This window comes from Meriones unguiculatus, chromosome 4, assembly GCF_030254825.1.
Source record: "Meriones unguiculatus strain TT.TT164.6M chromosome 4, Bangor_MerUng_6.1, whole genome shotgun sequence".
NCBI lineage: Eukaryota > Metazoa > Chordata > Mammalia > Rodentia > Muridae > Meriones > Meriones unguiculatus.
In genome coordinates this window covers 95,103,233-95,116,692 of record NC_083352.1, presented here as the reverse complement: position 1 = coordinate 95,116,692, position 13,460 = coordinate 95,103,233, and the positions used below count along the sequence as shown (strand labels likewise).

The 13,460-nt window shown below is 47.4% G+C and overlaps 1 protein-coding gene across 1 annotated transcript in view; it reads right to left on the bottom strand.

Annotated features, from left to right (window-relative positions):
• The window catches only part of Tmem233 (transmembrane protein 233), a 30,490-nt gene extending 29,403 nt beyond the window's left edge, over positions 1-1,087 (bottom strand). Inside the window, exon 1 of the mRNA XM_060383233.1 lies at positions 821-1,087. Coding sequence (XP_060239216.1) covers positions 821-1,087 — 267 coding nt within the window. The remainder of the gene's footprint in view (positions 1-820) is intronic.
• Between the last annotated feature and the right edge of the window lie 12,373 nt (positions 1,088-13,460).

Below are 13,460 nucleotides of genomic sequence, written 5' to 3'. Positions count from 1 at the left end.
AGGGCTGAGCCCCAGGCTGGAGCGCCGTAGAGGAGTCCCCAAACGCATTGGCTGGAGACCCTGGGGAAGGACCGAGGGGTGGAGGAGCTGCTGGGAATAGTCGGACAAGGTCCGTGTGCAGCAAAGTGGGGACAGACAGGACAAACTGAGAGAGAGGGGGAGTAAAGAGTAAGCAGGCTTTCCCCTGTGTCAAGAAAGTCCTGTGGAGGTGTCGTGTGTGATAGCCTCCCGAGAGCTGGAAAATGGGCGCCAGAGAGAGGCAAGGTAGGGGTGCTGGGTGTGGGAAGAAACAGGAAGAGGCTTTGGCCCTTGCATGCTGGGCAAGGGGGTAGGGGCAAAGCCTAGGAAGGAGCTGAGGGTATCTCCCGAGGACTGGCCAAGAGTGATGCAGGCAGTGCCCAGCGTACTGCAGAGAAAGAACCTGCCAACATAGAGGCAGCCTTAGGCTCTGGAGGGTGGGGGTACTCAGTGTGGCTACAAGCCTGGGCACAGCACGACACAGAGCCTGCAAGCTCAGAGTATGGGACTTACTGTGGTTCGCCCGTGCACGCTGAGGTCCTAGGAAAGCACAGGGAGAAGCCGCAAAGTTCGGGGAACTTGGAGAGGGAGCGCACGCACGGGCGCAAAGAAGCGCAAAGTTTGTCTGCGGAAGGTTTGGTTAGCGGTGCGCAGCAGAGAGCTGTCTGGTCTGGGCAAAGCGCAGAGAGCCTAGTGAAGGAAGGCAAGGAGAAGGATCCCAAAACCCAGCGCGCAAAGAGCGATGGGAGGCAGCGTCCGAGGATCTCTCTTTTGCAGCACTTTTGGTCTCAACCCCACTCACCATGATGGAGAAGACTAAAGCCACGATGTTGACCGGGTACGCTGGGCAAAAGCAGGAGACAATGGTGAGCCACAGATAGTTCTGAGGCGGAGGCATGTCCTGCTCAGTTTTGTCATCTTCCGTGTTGGCTTCTGGGCTGCTGCTGTCCAAAGCTCCCTTAGAGTCTGAGCGGGAAGCATACTGGGACATGGGCGGTGAAGTCGGTGACACCGGGAGGGACGAGGAGCGCACTGTCCTCGCAGCCTGGAGCTCCGGGTGTCCGCTCATGGCGAGCAGAGGCTCTGAAAAGCTTGTCGCTCTGGGCCCAAGGGAGATGTGACCTCACTTCTCCTGCGTAGGCTGGTCCTCTGCCTGCACCCGGCTGGGCTCAGGGACCTAGGCCAAGAGCCTCCCCATAAAGAGGGAGGGCGGGAGAAAGCAAGTGAGGGGAGGCGGGGAGGAAAGAGAGAGGGAGCCTGTCACCCTGGAAGGCAGGGGAGCAGCTGAGATACTGCGCTCACTCACACCTGGGTGCATGCACCGGCTTCACACCAAGAAGTTTTTTTTTTCTTCTTCTTTCTTTGAAGCCCCCTCCCTCATTCCCCCCAGTCCCACCATCCCTCCCTCTTTCCTTCATCCCCTTCCCCTAGTCCACTGAAAGGGGGAGTTCTCCACTATTGTCATCTGCCTATAGTTTATTAGGTCTCATCAGGACTGCTTGGATCCTCTTCCTCTGTGGCCTGGCAAGGCTGCATCACCAGGAGTGAGTGATCAAAGAGCAGTCAACTGAGTTCATGATAGAGGCAGCCCCTGCTCCCCTCACTCAGAGATCCACATGGAGACTGAGCTGCCAGTTGGCCACATCTGAGCAGGGGGTCTGGGTCCTCTCCATTCATGGTTTTCTGTTGGTGCATCAGTCTCTGCAGGACTCCCTGGGTCCAGATCTTTTAGTTTTGTTGGTCTTCTTGTGGGGATCCTGTCCCCTCCATGTCCCTCTATTTCCACCTCTCTCTTCCAACATAAGACTCCCTGTGCTCTGCCCAAAGTTTGGCCCTGAGTCTCAGCATCTGCTTCAATCCCCTGTTGGGTGGAGCCTTTCACAGGACCCTCTATAGTAGGCTCCCATCTTGTTTCCTCTTTTCCAATGCTTCTGGTATCTATCCTGTTTGCCAGTCTGAGTGAGAGTTAAGCATCCTCCCTAGGGTCCTCCTTAGTGTTTAGCTTCTTTAGGTCTGTAGATGGCTGTCCTATATTATATGGGTAATATCTGCTTATTAGTGAGTGTATACCATACCTGTCTTTCTGTTTCTGGGTTACTTCACTTAGGATGATCTCTTCTAGTTCTATCCATTTGCCTGCAAATTTCATGATTTCCTTGCTTTTAATAGCTGAGTAGTATTCTGTTGTATAGATGTACCACAATTTCTGTATATTCCTCAGCTGAGGGACATCTAGGTTGTTTCCTGTTTCTGGCTATTACAAATAAAGCTACTATGAACATAGTTGAGCAAATGTCCTTATTGAATTGTGGAACATCTTTTGGGTATATGCCCAGGAGTGGTATAGCTGGATCTTGAGGTAGTGCTATTCCCAATTTTCTGAGAAAGCGCCAGATTGATTTCCAAAGTGGTTGTACAAGTTTACACTCCCACCAGCAATGGAGAAGGGTTCCCCCTTCTCCACATTCTCTCCGGCATGTGTTGTCACTTGAATTTTTGATCTTAGCCATTTCTGATAGCTGTAAGATGGAATCTCAGAGTTGTTTTGATTTGCATTTCCCTGATGACTAAGGATGTTGAGCATTTATTTAAGTGTTTCTCTGCCATTCTATATTCCTCCATTGAGAATTTCCTGCTTAGCTCTGTATGCCATTTTTTTTATTTTCAATTATTTTTTTCTTTATTAATTACACATTATTGACTTTGTATCCCCCCTGTGGTTCCCTCCCTCCTCCTGTACCAATCCCTCCCTTCCCCCACCCTCTGCATGCATGCCCCTCCCCAAGTCCACTGATAGGGGAGGTCTTCTTTTCCTTCCTTCTGATCCTAGTCAATTAGGTTTCATCAGGAGTGGCTGCATTGTCTTCTTCTGTGGCCTGGTAATGCTGCTTCCCCCTCAGGGGGAGGTAATTAAAGAGCAGGTCAATCAGTTCATGTCAGAGACAGTCCCTGTTCCTATTACAATGGAACCCACTTGGATGCTGAACTGCCATGGGCTACATCTGTGCAGGGGTCTTAGGTTATTTCCATGCATAGTCCTTGGTTGGAGTATCAGTCTCAGGAAAGACCCCTGTGCTCAGATTTTTTGGTTCTGTTCCTCTCCTTGTGGAGTTCCTGTCCTCTCCAGATCTTACTGTTTCCCACTTCTTTCATAAGATTCCCTGCACTCTGCCCAAAGGTTGGCCATAAGTCTCAGCATCTGCATTGATAGTCTGTAGGGCAGAGCCTTTCAGAGGTCCTCTGTGTCAGGCTCCTGACTTGTTTCCTCTTTTCTCCTTCTTCTGATGTCCAGCCTCTTTGCCTTTCTAGATAGGAATTGAGCATTTTAGCAAGAGTCCTCCCTCTTGATTAGTTTCTTTAGGTGTAGAGATTTTAGTAGGTTTATCCTATATTATATGTCTATATGAGTGAGTATATACAGTATGCATCTTTCTGCTTCTGTGTACCTCATTTTTTAATTGGATTATTTGGTTTGTTGGTGTCTAATTTTTTGGGTTCTTTATATAGTCTGGATATTAGTCCTCTATCAGATGTAGGGTTGGTGAAGATCGTTTTCCCAGTTGGAGGCTGTTGTTTTGTTCTGCTGATAGTGTCCTTTGCTTTACAGAAGGTTTTCAGTTTCACAAGCTACCATTTATTAATTGTAGATCTTAGCCTAAGATCAACAGCCTGAGCTGTTGGTGTTCTGTTCAGGAAATTGTCTTCTGTTCCAATGAGTTTGAGGCTCTTCACACTGAGAAGTTTGCAAGAAATGGCTCAGGGAAGGAGGGATCAAAGCCTTTTTAGTTTTAAACTGTCTGCAAAGGACCATCTCAAGTTTTAAAATGCTGCCAAATTTGAATCGTTCGAGGGAATGAGATTCCCCCATCCAGCTGATAAAAGACCTTATATTAGACTTCTTTCACTCCACAGAAGTGGAGGAGACTGGAGTATGCACTTGGTACCTTCCATCCCCTTTTCCCCCACCCCTCCAACACCCTACCCTCCACCCCACCCCCACCCCAGTGGAAACAAGGAGGTCCCCTCTCTACTTTGCCACTTACACAGCCCACGGGGAGATGCCCAGGTATTTTTAGCTGGTGCAAACAACCTGGATGGACAGATGGGATAAAAAGAGAGAGGGATTCACTTTGGGCCCTGGGGCCAAGAAAGCAGCTTGTGTTAGGATCTAAGCCATTCCCAAGAAATCAGAGTAGAGACTCTTTGCCCAGATGGGGCTTGGTCACAGGAAAGAAAGTCCTCATCACCTTACCCAATTTTTACATTTGAAAAAGACAAAATCACCTTCCTCATGCAAGGGAGACATGAGATCACACATTAACCTAGGCAAATCTATGTGTTCAATAAATGTTAGCAATTTTCAAGGTTCTGGTTTCTTAGAGTAGAAATGGGTATGCCTTATCTCAGACCCAGGATTCACTAAGGCAGATATTTCATCTGAAGCATAGATAGTCAGAGCTTGGTGGGACCATAAACACGATAATAAGACTAATACACCAGGCTTCAAAAGCAAGTACACCACCATCCTCAAAGGTATTAACCATCACGGCCTTCTCAGAATATAAGTGTCATCATCTAGAATGTTCTTGCTTATAGCATGGGGGTCATACTTATTTGACTATATTTACCTGCTTGCTTCATTGGATTGCCAGTTCTGAGACAAACAGGCTGAGAGAGAGAGAGAGAGAGAGAGAGAGAGAGAGAGAGAAATTGAGACCCTTCATATCAGTGTGAGGACAGCACCCCATACAAGCTTGTTGGAAGAACACTCAGATGAAATGGCTCTTTCTTCATTGTGCCCTCTTCTCTGTTTTGGTTGGTTAACCAAGTTTGAATAAGCTGAAGGATTGGATTTAGTCTTTGTATGTTTGTGATGTATATCTATATATATCACCATATATGTGTATGTGTGTGTGTATTGCTAAGAAGGGCCCTTCACTTACAGTGATCCTCCTGCCTCAGCAACCATACCCAGCCTTCCATTTGGCCTTTGTCATTGCTGGTCCCTCTGCCTAGAATATTATTCTCCCAGGCAATCTCTCCTTATTCTTCATCTGTGGGTTCAAAGTCACTTTCTTGAGACAGACCTAATCAAGAGTGGGTCCAGTTACTGTTGGGTGATATCTTATTAGCACTGTGGCTATTTGTGTGTGTGAGGCGCACAATGCTCCTTTGTGGTGTGTCCTTTCTCTACCTGAGAAGCTATTTTGTGTTTCTCCAGCATTTAGACTTATGCTAGCATGTGGAAGGGAGGTAGGATTCATTGCTCAATGCGAGGACCAGAGAGTACTGAAGAAATTGAGATTTGAATCTTGGGCAGTCTGGAACTAGAAATCTATATTTTTGGTGCCTGAGAAATCCATATTTCTGAAACTCTATTAATTTTGGTATACTAAGGAATGTTCTTTAATCTCCAGATTTTAGGTTGTAGCCTTGGCTCTTTAGTCTGGAGATTTCCCTCAGCTCTGTAAGATCTACCTCAGAACCTGCTTCTCAAAGCTCAGCCTCGACTAACAGCCTGTGCCTGCTCCTCCAGTGTCTCTGTCTTTCCTGTTAGCCTTTCCCCCTTTCTCTGTATTTCAGCTGCATTGGCTTTTCCTCCTTCTCAAACACCCACCATGCTTTTCCCACCCCAGAATCTCTACACTCGCTCTTCCCCACTCTTGGAATGTTCTGCCTCCTCCCTGCTTCTTGGCTCTGTCTCTTTCGGACCCTCATGGGTTACCTCTTCCCAGGGGACCACCCTATCCTTAGTAGATTCTGTCTTGTCACTTTCTGCCTCACTAACTTGCTTGCTGTCTTTGCCTAAGTCACCATGATCAGATATTTTCTTCATTTGTTTCTCTGTCTGTTACATTGGTCTCCACAGCCAGAGAGAAAGCTCCACAGAGTGGATATCTTTTCTCTTTGGTGGGCTGGGGGTTTTCCTGTACCCAGAACAGCACCTGGAATGCAGCAAGTGCACAGTAGATAATTCATTGAATGAATAAGAGCACATTTAATCATCCAAGTCAGGTGCTTGGGGACTCTATTCTCTCTCCTTCAGCCTCTCTGAGGGCAATTCATCAAACCCTATTGATTCCATCTCAAATGTGACTCTTCAGTTTGTCTTCTTTCCCACTTTACTATAGCTGGTGTCCTAGTCCTGGATTTTATCAACAGTGGGAAGGCTCAATGATACCCCTTCCATGATCTGAGGATGGTTGATTTAATGATGTGACTAAACTCAGGGTTTAAATACCAAGTGGAATTTCGTTTCTCAAGGTCATGAATGGTACCATCAACTCTAACCCGCCAGCGTCAGATAGGGAAATACAAGGGGGTTGTTGCCTCTCCCAGACAACCGTCCAGTTTACTGGGTTCATCACACATTAACAACATTTATTCATTGAGAGTTTCTCACATGTGCATTCCTATATGCACACAATCAATTCCTCACATGGGCCATCTCATTTAATCCCTAAAATGTTTATTTTACTTGTGTGTGTGTGTACCTGTGTGTATATATGACTCTCTCTCTCTCTCTGTGTGTGTGCATGTGTACAAGCAGAGGCCAGAAGTTGTTGGCTGTCTTAGGGGCTGGAGCTCCAGGTGGGTGTGAGATGCTGACGTAGGTGCTGGAAGCAGAACTTGGGCCCTCTGCCAGAGCAGCAAGTGCTCTTAACTGCTGAACCTTCCCCTAAGCTCCAGTTCCTGCAACATCTGTTGGCTAGATGGTGAGGTGTCCATTTCACAAATGAGAAAGCTTAGGATGACTCAGATGAGAGGTCTCTCATAGGGTCTTAGTGGACGTGCGAGGGTTTTAACTAGGGCATTTTCTCCGGCTAACGGGTCCCCACAAGCAAGTTAGATGGACATCTTTGAAGCTTGTTGGCATTGCTCTAGTCTGCTCAGGCAGGATGGATTAATAGCTTGTTGGCTGGCTGAAAGTATAGTAGTGGAATTGTAATGACTTGAAACATTTAAAATGAGGCTGAAAAGCAAGTGCTCACACCAGAAAGTATAAAGTATGTGGTATGGATTCTTGAGGGATGTGCATTAGATCATCCACCTGGGGTTTACAGGTCCAGTTTCCAGAGCCTCGCTAATTTCCTTTGGAGAGCTCAGCTTGTAGCTCTTGGATGAACCCAAGTGGCTGAGAGTGTAGTGACATGGCCCCCCTTTTCTCCTAAGAGCCAGTGGGGAGAAAGCAACTTCCCAACAGCTGGTGGAGGAGAAGAGAAGAGTCTGGATCCCAGGGGAACAAAACATCTCTCTTATCTTTGTTGAGAATTTTATATTCAAATGCGAAACAAGTTCATTCTCAAGAATTAAGGAATGTGGAATGAGAAGGAAGAGTTACTGCCTGATGGTGACTGTCAGAAGATGGGGGGGGTTCCCTTCTAGTCTCCTCTCCTCTCCTCTCCTCTCCTCTCCTCTCCTCTCCTCTCCTCTCCTCTCCTCTCCTCTCCTCTCCTCTCCTCTCCTCTCCTCTCCTCTCCTCTCCTCTCCTCTCCTCTCCTCTCCCTCTCCTCTCCCTCTCCTCTCCCTCTCCTCTCCCTCTCCTCTCCCTCTCCTCTCCCTCTCCTCTCCCTCTCCTCTCCCTCTCCTCTCCCTCTCCTCTCCCTCTCCTCTCCCTCTCCTCTCCCTCTCCTCTCCCTCTCCTCTCCCTCTCCTCTCCCTCTCCTCTCCCTCTCCTCTCCCTCTCCTCTCCCTCTCCTCTCCCTCTCCTCTCCCTCTCCTCTCCCTCTCCTCTCCCTCTCCTCTCCCTCTCCTCTCCCTCTCCTCTCCCTCTCCTCTCCCTCTCCTCTCCCTCTCCTCTCCCTCTCCTCTCCCTCTCCTCTCCCTCTCCTCTCCCTCTCCTCTCCCTCTCCTCTCCTCTCCCTCTCCTCTCCTCTCCCTCTCCTCTCCCTCTCCTCTCCCTCTCCTCTCCCTCTCCTCTCCCTCTCCTCTCCCTCTCCTCTCCCTCTCCTCTCCCTTCCCCTCCCCTTCCCTCCTCTCCTCTTCTCTCCTCTCTTCTCCTCTCCTCTCCTTTCTTCTCTCCTCTGCTCTCCTCTCCACTGCTTTCCTCTGCTCTGTTCTCCCCTCCCCTCCCCTGCCCTCCCCTGCCCTCCCCTGCCCTTTCTCTCCCCTCCTCTCCCTTCCCCTCCCCTTCCCTCCTCTCCTCTTCTCTCCTCTCTTCTCCTCTCCTCTCCTCTCCTTTCTTCTCTCCTCTGCTCTCCTCTCCACTGCTTTCCTCTGCTCTGTTCTCCCCTCCCCTCCCCTGCCCTCCCCTGCCCTCCCCTGCCCTCCCCTGCCCTCCCCTTCTCACTGGCTGCATGGGTTATTTCTTACTATTGTTACCATGACCTGGTCACCAAGGCTGGGTTGTTTTAGTAACTTATTATTGTTGTTGCAGTTTTGAAAAACATTGAAAAACACTGCAGTATCGCTGATACCCGTGTGTCTTCATTTGTAACAATCGATTGGTGACTCATGATCCGACAGGACAAATGTCAATCTTTTAAAATAGTTATTCATTTAAATGTTCATTTTCTTCTTTATTATGTGTCTATGTGTGTATGTGCATGTCCATGCAGGAGCCCACATACAGGTCCCCCTGGAGCTGAAGTTACAGGCTGGTGTGAGCAGTCCGCTGGGGTGCTGGTAACTGAACTTGGAAGAGTAGCAAGTGCTCTTAACTTATTTTTACTTATTCATTGACAGTTTCTCACACATATACAGTGTGTTTCCACCTGGTTTCCCCTCATCACCTTTCACACACAGCCTTCTCTCTGAATCCCCTTCTTTCCCTTGTCTCTCTCCTTTTGATCCTCTGAATTTTTTCAGGGTGGCTTGCACTATTTCGGGCAGGGATTGTTATCTGGAACCCAGGTGACTTTAGTGAGGGCAAGAAAAACACAGATTGGTTGGTAGAGAAGCCATGGTAAGACACGAGCAGAAAAACAAACAAACAAACAAACAAACAAACAAACAAGACAACCTAAGTCAAACAAAATGATCATGGACTCAGCAGACTATAGAAACTATAGAAACTATAGGTGCTTGGAATGAGATGAAAAGAGGACTCAGATGTACAGATTTTAGTAGGTTCATCCTATATTATATGTCTATATGAGTGAGTATATACCGTGTGTGTCTTTCTGCTTCTGGGATAGCTCACTCAGGATGATCTTTTCCAGTTCCCACCACTTACCTGCAAATTTCATGAGCAGGCTTACCAGGCCACAGAGGAAGACAATGCAGCCACTTCTGATGAGATCTGATAGACCAGGATCAGAAGGAAGGAGAGGAAGACCTCCTCTATCAGTGGACTTGGGGAGGGGCATGCATGGAGAAGGGGGAGGGAAGGTGGGATTGGGAGGGGAGGAGGGAGAGGTTTATGGGGGGATACAAAGTGAATAAAGTGTAATTAATAAAAAATAAAATAAAAAATATTAATAAAAAAAGAGGACTCAGAGACCGAGGTCACAGTTCCTGGTGGACCCCTGATAAGCAAGGGTCAGTCCTGAAACAAGAGGTGTGTGCTGGAGGTCAGGGTTTAAGACAGATGTGGGTGTGAATGGAATGCCAGAAAACAAGAGAGGGAGGGGCGGGAAGGGGGAGGAAAGGGGAGGAGGAAAGGATGGAGAGAGAGAGAGAGACAGAGAGAGAGAGAGAGAGAGAGACAGAGAGAGAGAGAGAGAGGAGAAGGGAAGAGAGAGGGAGAAAGCAAGAGCGAAAGCTCTATGAATCTGCTGAGCTATGTGATGCAGGAGTCCAGATCTTTAGGAAATGGTATAAGAGGTCCAGTGCGTTTGTTGCCAAATTTCACATTAGTCTCAGGCACCGGCCTTTAGTAGTCGTAAAGTAACTGCTGTGGTCTCAGGGGTTTGCTAAAGAGAACAATGCCTTTTTGGCTAATATTATTAGAATACCTTCCCAGTTTCCAACAACTTTTCACCAGGGAGAAAAAAGAAAAAAAAAAAAAAAAAGGCAAAACAGAGAAAAAGACTACAAAAGCAACGAGACCTCCGGATGTTAATTTCTTAAACTGAGCATTTTAGTGAAATCAGCTCAGGACAGTGGAGTATAAAAACAAACCCACTAAAGCTTCAACTAATTCTTCCTTCCTTTGCCCTCCACGGTGCTGAGTAATGAAGTGCCTGCCCATCCCGTCACCCCTCTTGCTGATTGGAGGGTGTAAGACCCTGCATCCTGGACCACACTCGGGATGAGCCCTTACGATAATTAATCCCCTAGAACAGTGTTGAGGGGTGATTCCACTGCTCAGTGCTGCCTCACCTGACAGTGAGGGAGTACCTACTATGTGCTCTCTGTATGTGTGCTCACATGGCTCCCACAGCAGCTTCTGCAAGGTGAGCTAGATGGTGAGTTTCCCTCTTACAGCTGGGATGGACGTCTGGCTCAGACAGAGGAAGACTGAAGTAAGGGCCCACAGGTGAGGAGAAGAGCCGGGGTTGGGAAGAGGGCTAAGACACCTGTTCAGGCGAGAGAGCCGGACAGACAGAAATCACTCATGCTGTGACACCAGCCACTGACATTCCCTACACCCCTCCTCATCCTTGTTCCAGGCACAGTTTTCTGCTCCCTTGCAATGGAGGTGTTTACACTATTCTGTGATTTGAGTCGCTACAGCTTGGGGCCTGTCTCCCATCACCATTCTCTGCTCAGTCATTTTTAATGACTTTGATGATTCTGTGATGATTTGACTGTTCCTTTCATGTTGAATGATGTTGGAGAGCGCTCCCTTCTGTGTTAGACGTGAGGATGGGGGGGGGCGGGGGATTTCAGAAACCCCCTTCTTCTCTTTCCTTTTCCTTCTTCAACTACCACCCTACCCAGACTCCACCTTGGCTTCCCTGAATGAAATAGCAACATAGAGAGCCGGTTTTCTCTGGCTGACCACACTGAAAGGATGAGGGAGATGTCCCAGGCAGCAGAATTATTAAAAAAAAAATTCACTTAAAACCACTTACAGCCTGAAAGGCTGTAAGCTGTGCAGGGAATTGCAACCTTCCATAATGGACAGTGGAGGCACAGAGGTAGGGGATGGGTGAGCTTGGTGCAGAGAAGACGTTGGGAAGAGAGAAATGAAGTCAACAAGAATTGTGCTTACGTGTGGCCCAGGAAGGGGAGAGTTAGGTTTCTGCGTTCGGGGCCCATAACCTGGTACATATAACTCAAGGTGACCAGATATTCTGGATTTCGGTCACCCTGTGTCATTATATTAGTTAATTACTTATCTAATGGTACTTATTTGCCTGCCATCAACCAGGCACTATTCTGGGTGTCAGTCATAGAACAGAGAAGAGATTCATGATTCTTTTGCTTCTAGACAGACAAGACACTTATTACTTATGATGTAGCATATAGAATAAGATAATGTGGTATTGATAGGAGGAAGTGTGTATTTTGCTTAACTGTCATCTTGAGTCACCTGAGAAGGGAGTCTTAAATGAGCAATTACCAAGATCAGATTGGCCTGTAGGCTTACTTGTGGGGATTGTCTTGATTATTAGTTGATGTAGGAGTAGTCAGCCCACTGTGGGTGGCACCATTCCCTTGGTAGGATGTCCTTGGCTATATAATAAAGATAGCTAAGTGTGTGTCTGGGAGCAAGCCAGCAAGCGGGATCTTCCATGGCTCCTTCTGTCCTGCCTTGTCTGTTAATGATTTCCCCAGACAGAGGTAACATTTCACAGAATAGCAAGCAGCCTGCTGTTGGGTTCCTGCCCTGACTTTTCTCGGTTATGGAGTGTGATGTGGAAGTTGAAGATGAAACAAACCCTTTTCTAAGCTGCTTTTGGGCAGAGTGGTCTATCACAGGGACAGAGAGAAAGTGGAAACACAGTGTTTGTTAGAGAGATTGCTGTCGTAGTAACAAATGCCCAGGGTGATCAACCTTTCGGTAGAAAAGGGTCATTGTTATTGTTATTATTTTGGCTCACAGATTTGGAGAGTTCATCCTATGATCTGTTGGCTCATGGGAATGTGTGGTGGAGCAAACCCACTCATCTCATGGACATCGAGAGGATGAAGAAGAGATTGGCTGTCACAATCCTCTTTGCATACCCCCATCTCCCGGAACGCCTCCCACCTGGTTTCACTCTCACAGGTTGCACCATCTCCCTTTAATGCCACACTAAGGACCAAGCCTTAATGCATGGGCCTTTGGGAAACACTTAATATCCAAACTAACAAGTGGCTTATATACGGTGATTGAGGAAACATAATAGATAGCTTAACCCCACAGTCATTCCCCGCCTCTTTCTACCCTATCTTCTGCCCCAGAACATCACCATTAATGTTCTACAATAGAGACCCACAAACTAAGGCCTCATTGTCTGTTTTTGTAAGTAAAGATTTGTCTCATTAAAAAAAAAATGTTTCCATCCTATTTTTAGTTATTCCTTGAGAATTTCGTGCAATGTATTTTGATCATATTCACTCCTGGTCCTCCCATATCCTTTCCCACCTCTCTACCCACTCAACTTCACATTTTTCCTCTTCCTTCTCCTTCTTCTTTAAAAACAAATGATGGACTCCAGACTGTGTTACTATTCCTAGGCTCGAGGCCTACCCTGGAGTGTGGTCGATAGAAGAGGCATCACTGACCTTCCCTTTCCCGCCATCAGTCCAATGCCAATATCTCCTTGGCTAGGGGTGGGACTTCAGACCTCACTCCCGTCCTCTGTGCTAGGATTTTGTCTGGCTTGAGCTTTGTAGGTTCTATGCATGGTATCACAGGCTCTCTCAGTTCATATGCGTCTCTGCTTTGTTTTATCCAGAAAACACTGTTTCCTTGAAGCCCTCCACCTGGATCGAACACTCTTTCCGTATATTCCCATTAGTCGTTGAGAATCTCATTCAATGTATCTTGATCATATTCACTCCACTCATGTCTATTGCTCTTCCCGTACCCACCTCCCACCTCCCTTTGTATCCTCTTTAAAGATAACCCACTGAGTTCAGATTGTGACGTCCATGTAGTCACAGGTATGGTGTTAGCTACTGGAATGCATTAGCCTACTAGGGACCACACCCTTAATGAAATCTGACTACACCATGTCCTCCCAGGAGCCTACCCTGTTGCAGGTCTTCAGCTTGACAGAGAGATGCCCCCTCTCAGTTTCCCTTCTTGTTCCCAGCCCTCTCACCTCCCACCCCCATTCTTCCCACATCTGGTCCCCATCCTTGTCTCCCTCTCCATTCCATTTCCTGCCCAGTTCCCTCTCTTCATCCTCTGCTGTCTATTCTATTTCCCCTTCTGAGTGACATTCTGGCACCCTCCCTTGGGCCCTCCCTGTTACTTAGCTTCTTTGGGTCTGTGGATTGTGATATGGTTATGCTGTACTATAGCTCTAATATCCACTTATAAGTGAATACATACCATGTGTGTCTTTCTGGGTCTGGGTTACCTCACTTAGGATGACTTTTTTTTTTTTTTGTTCCATCCATTT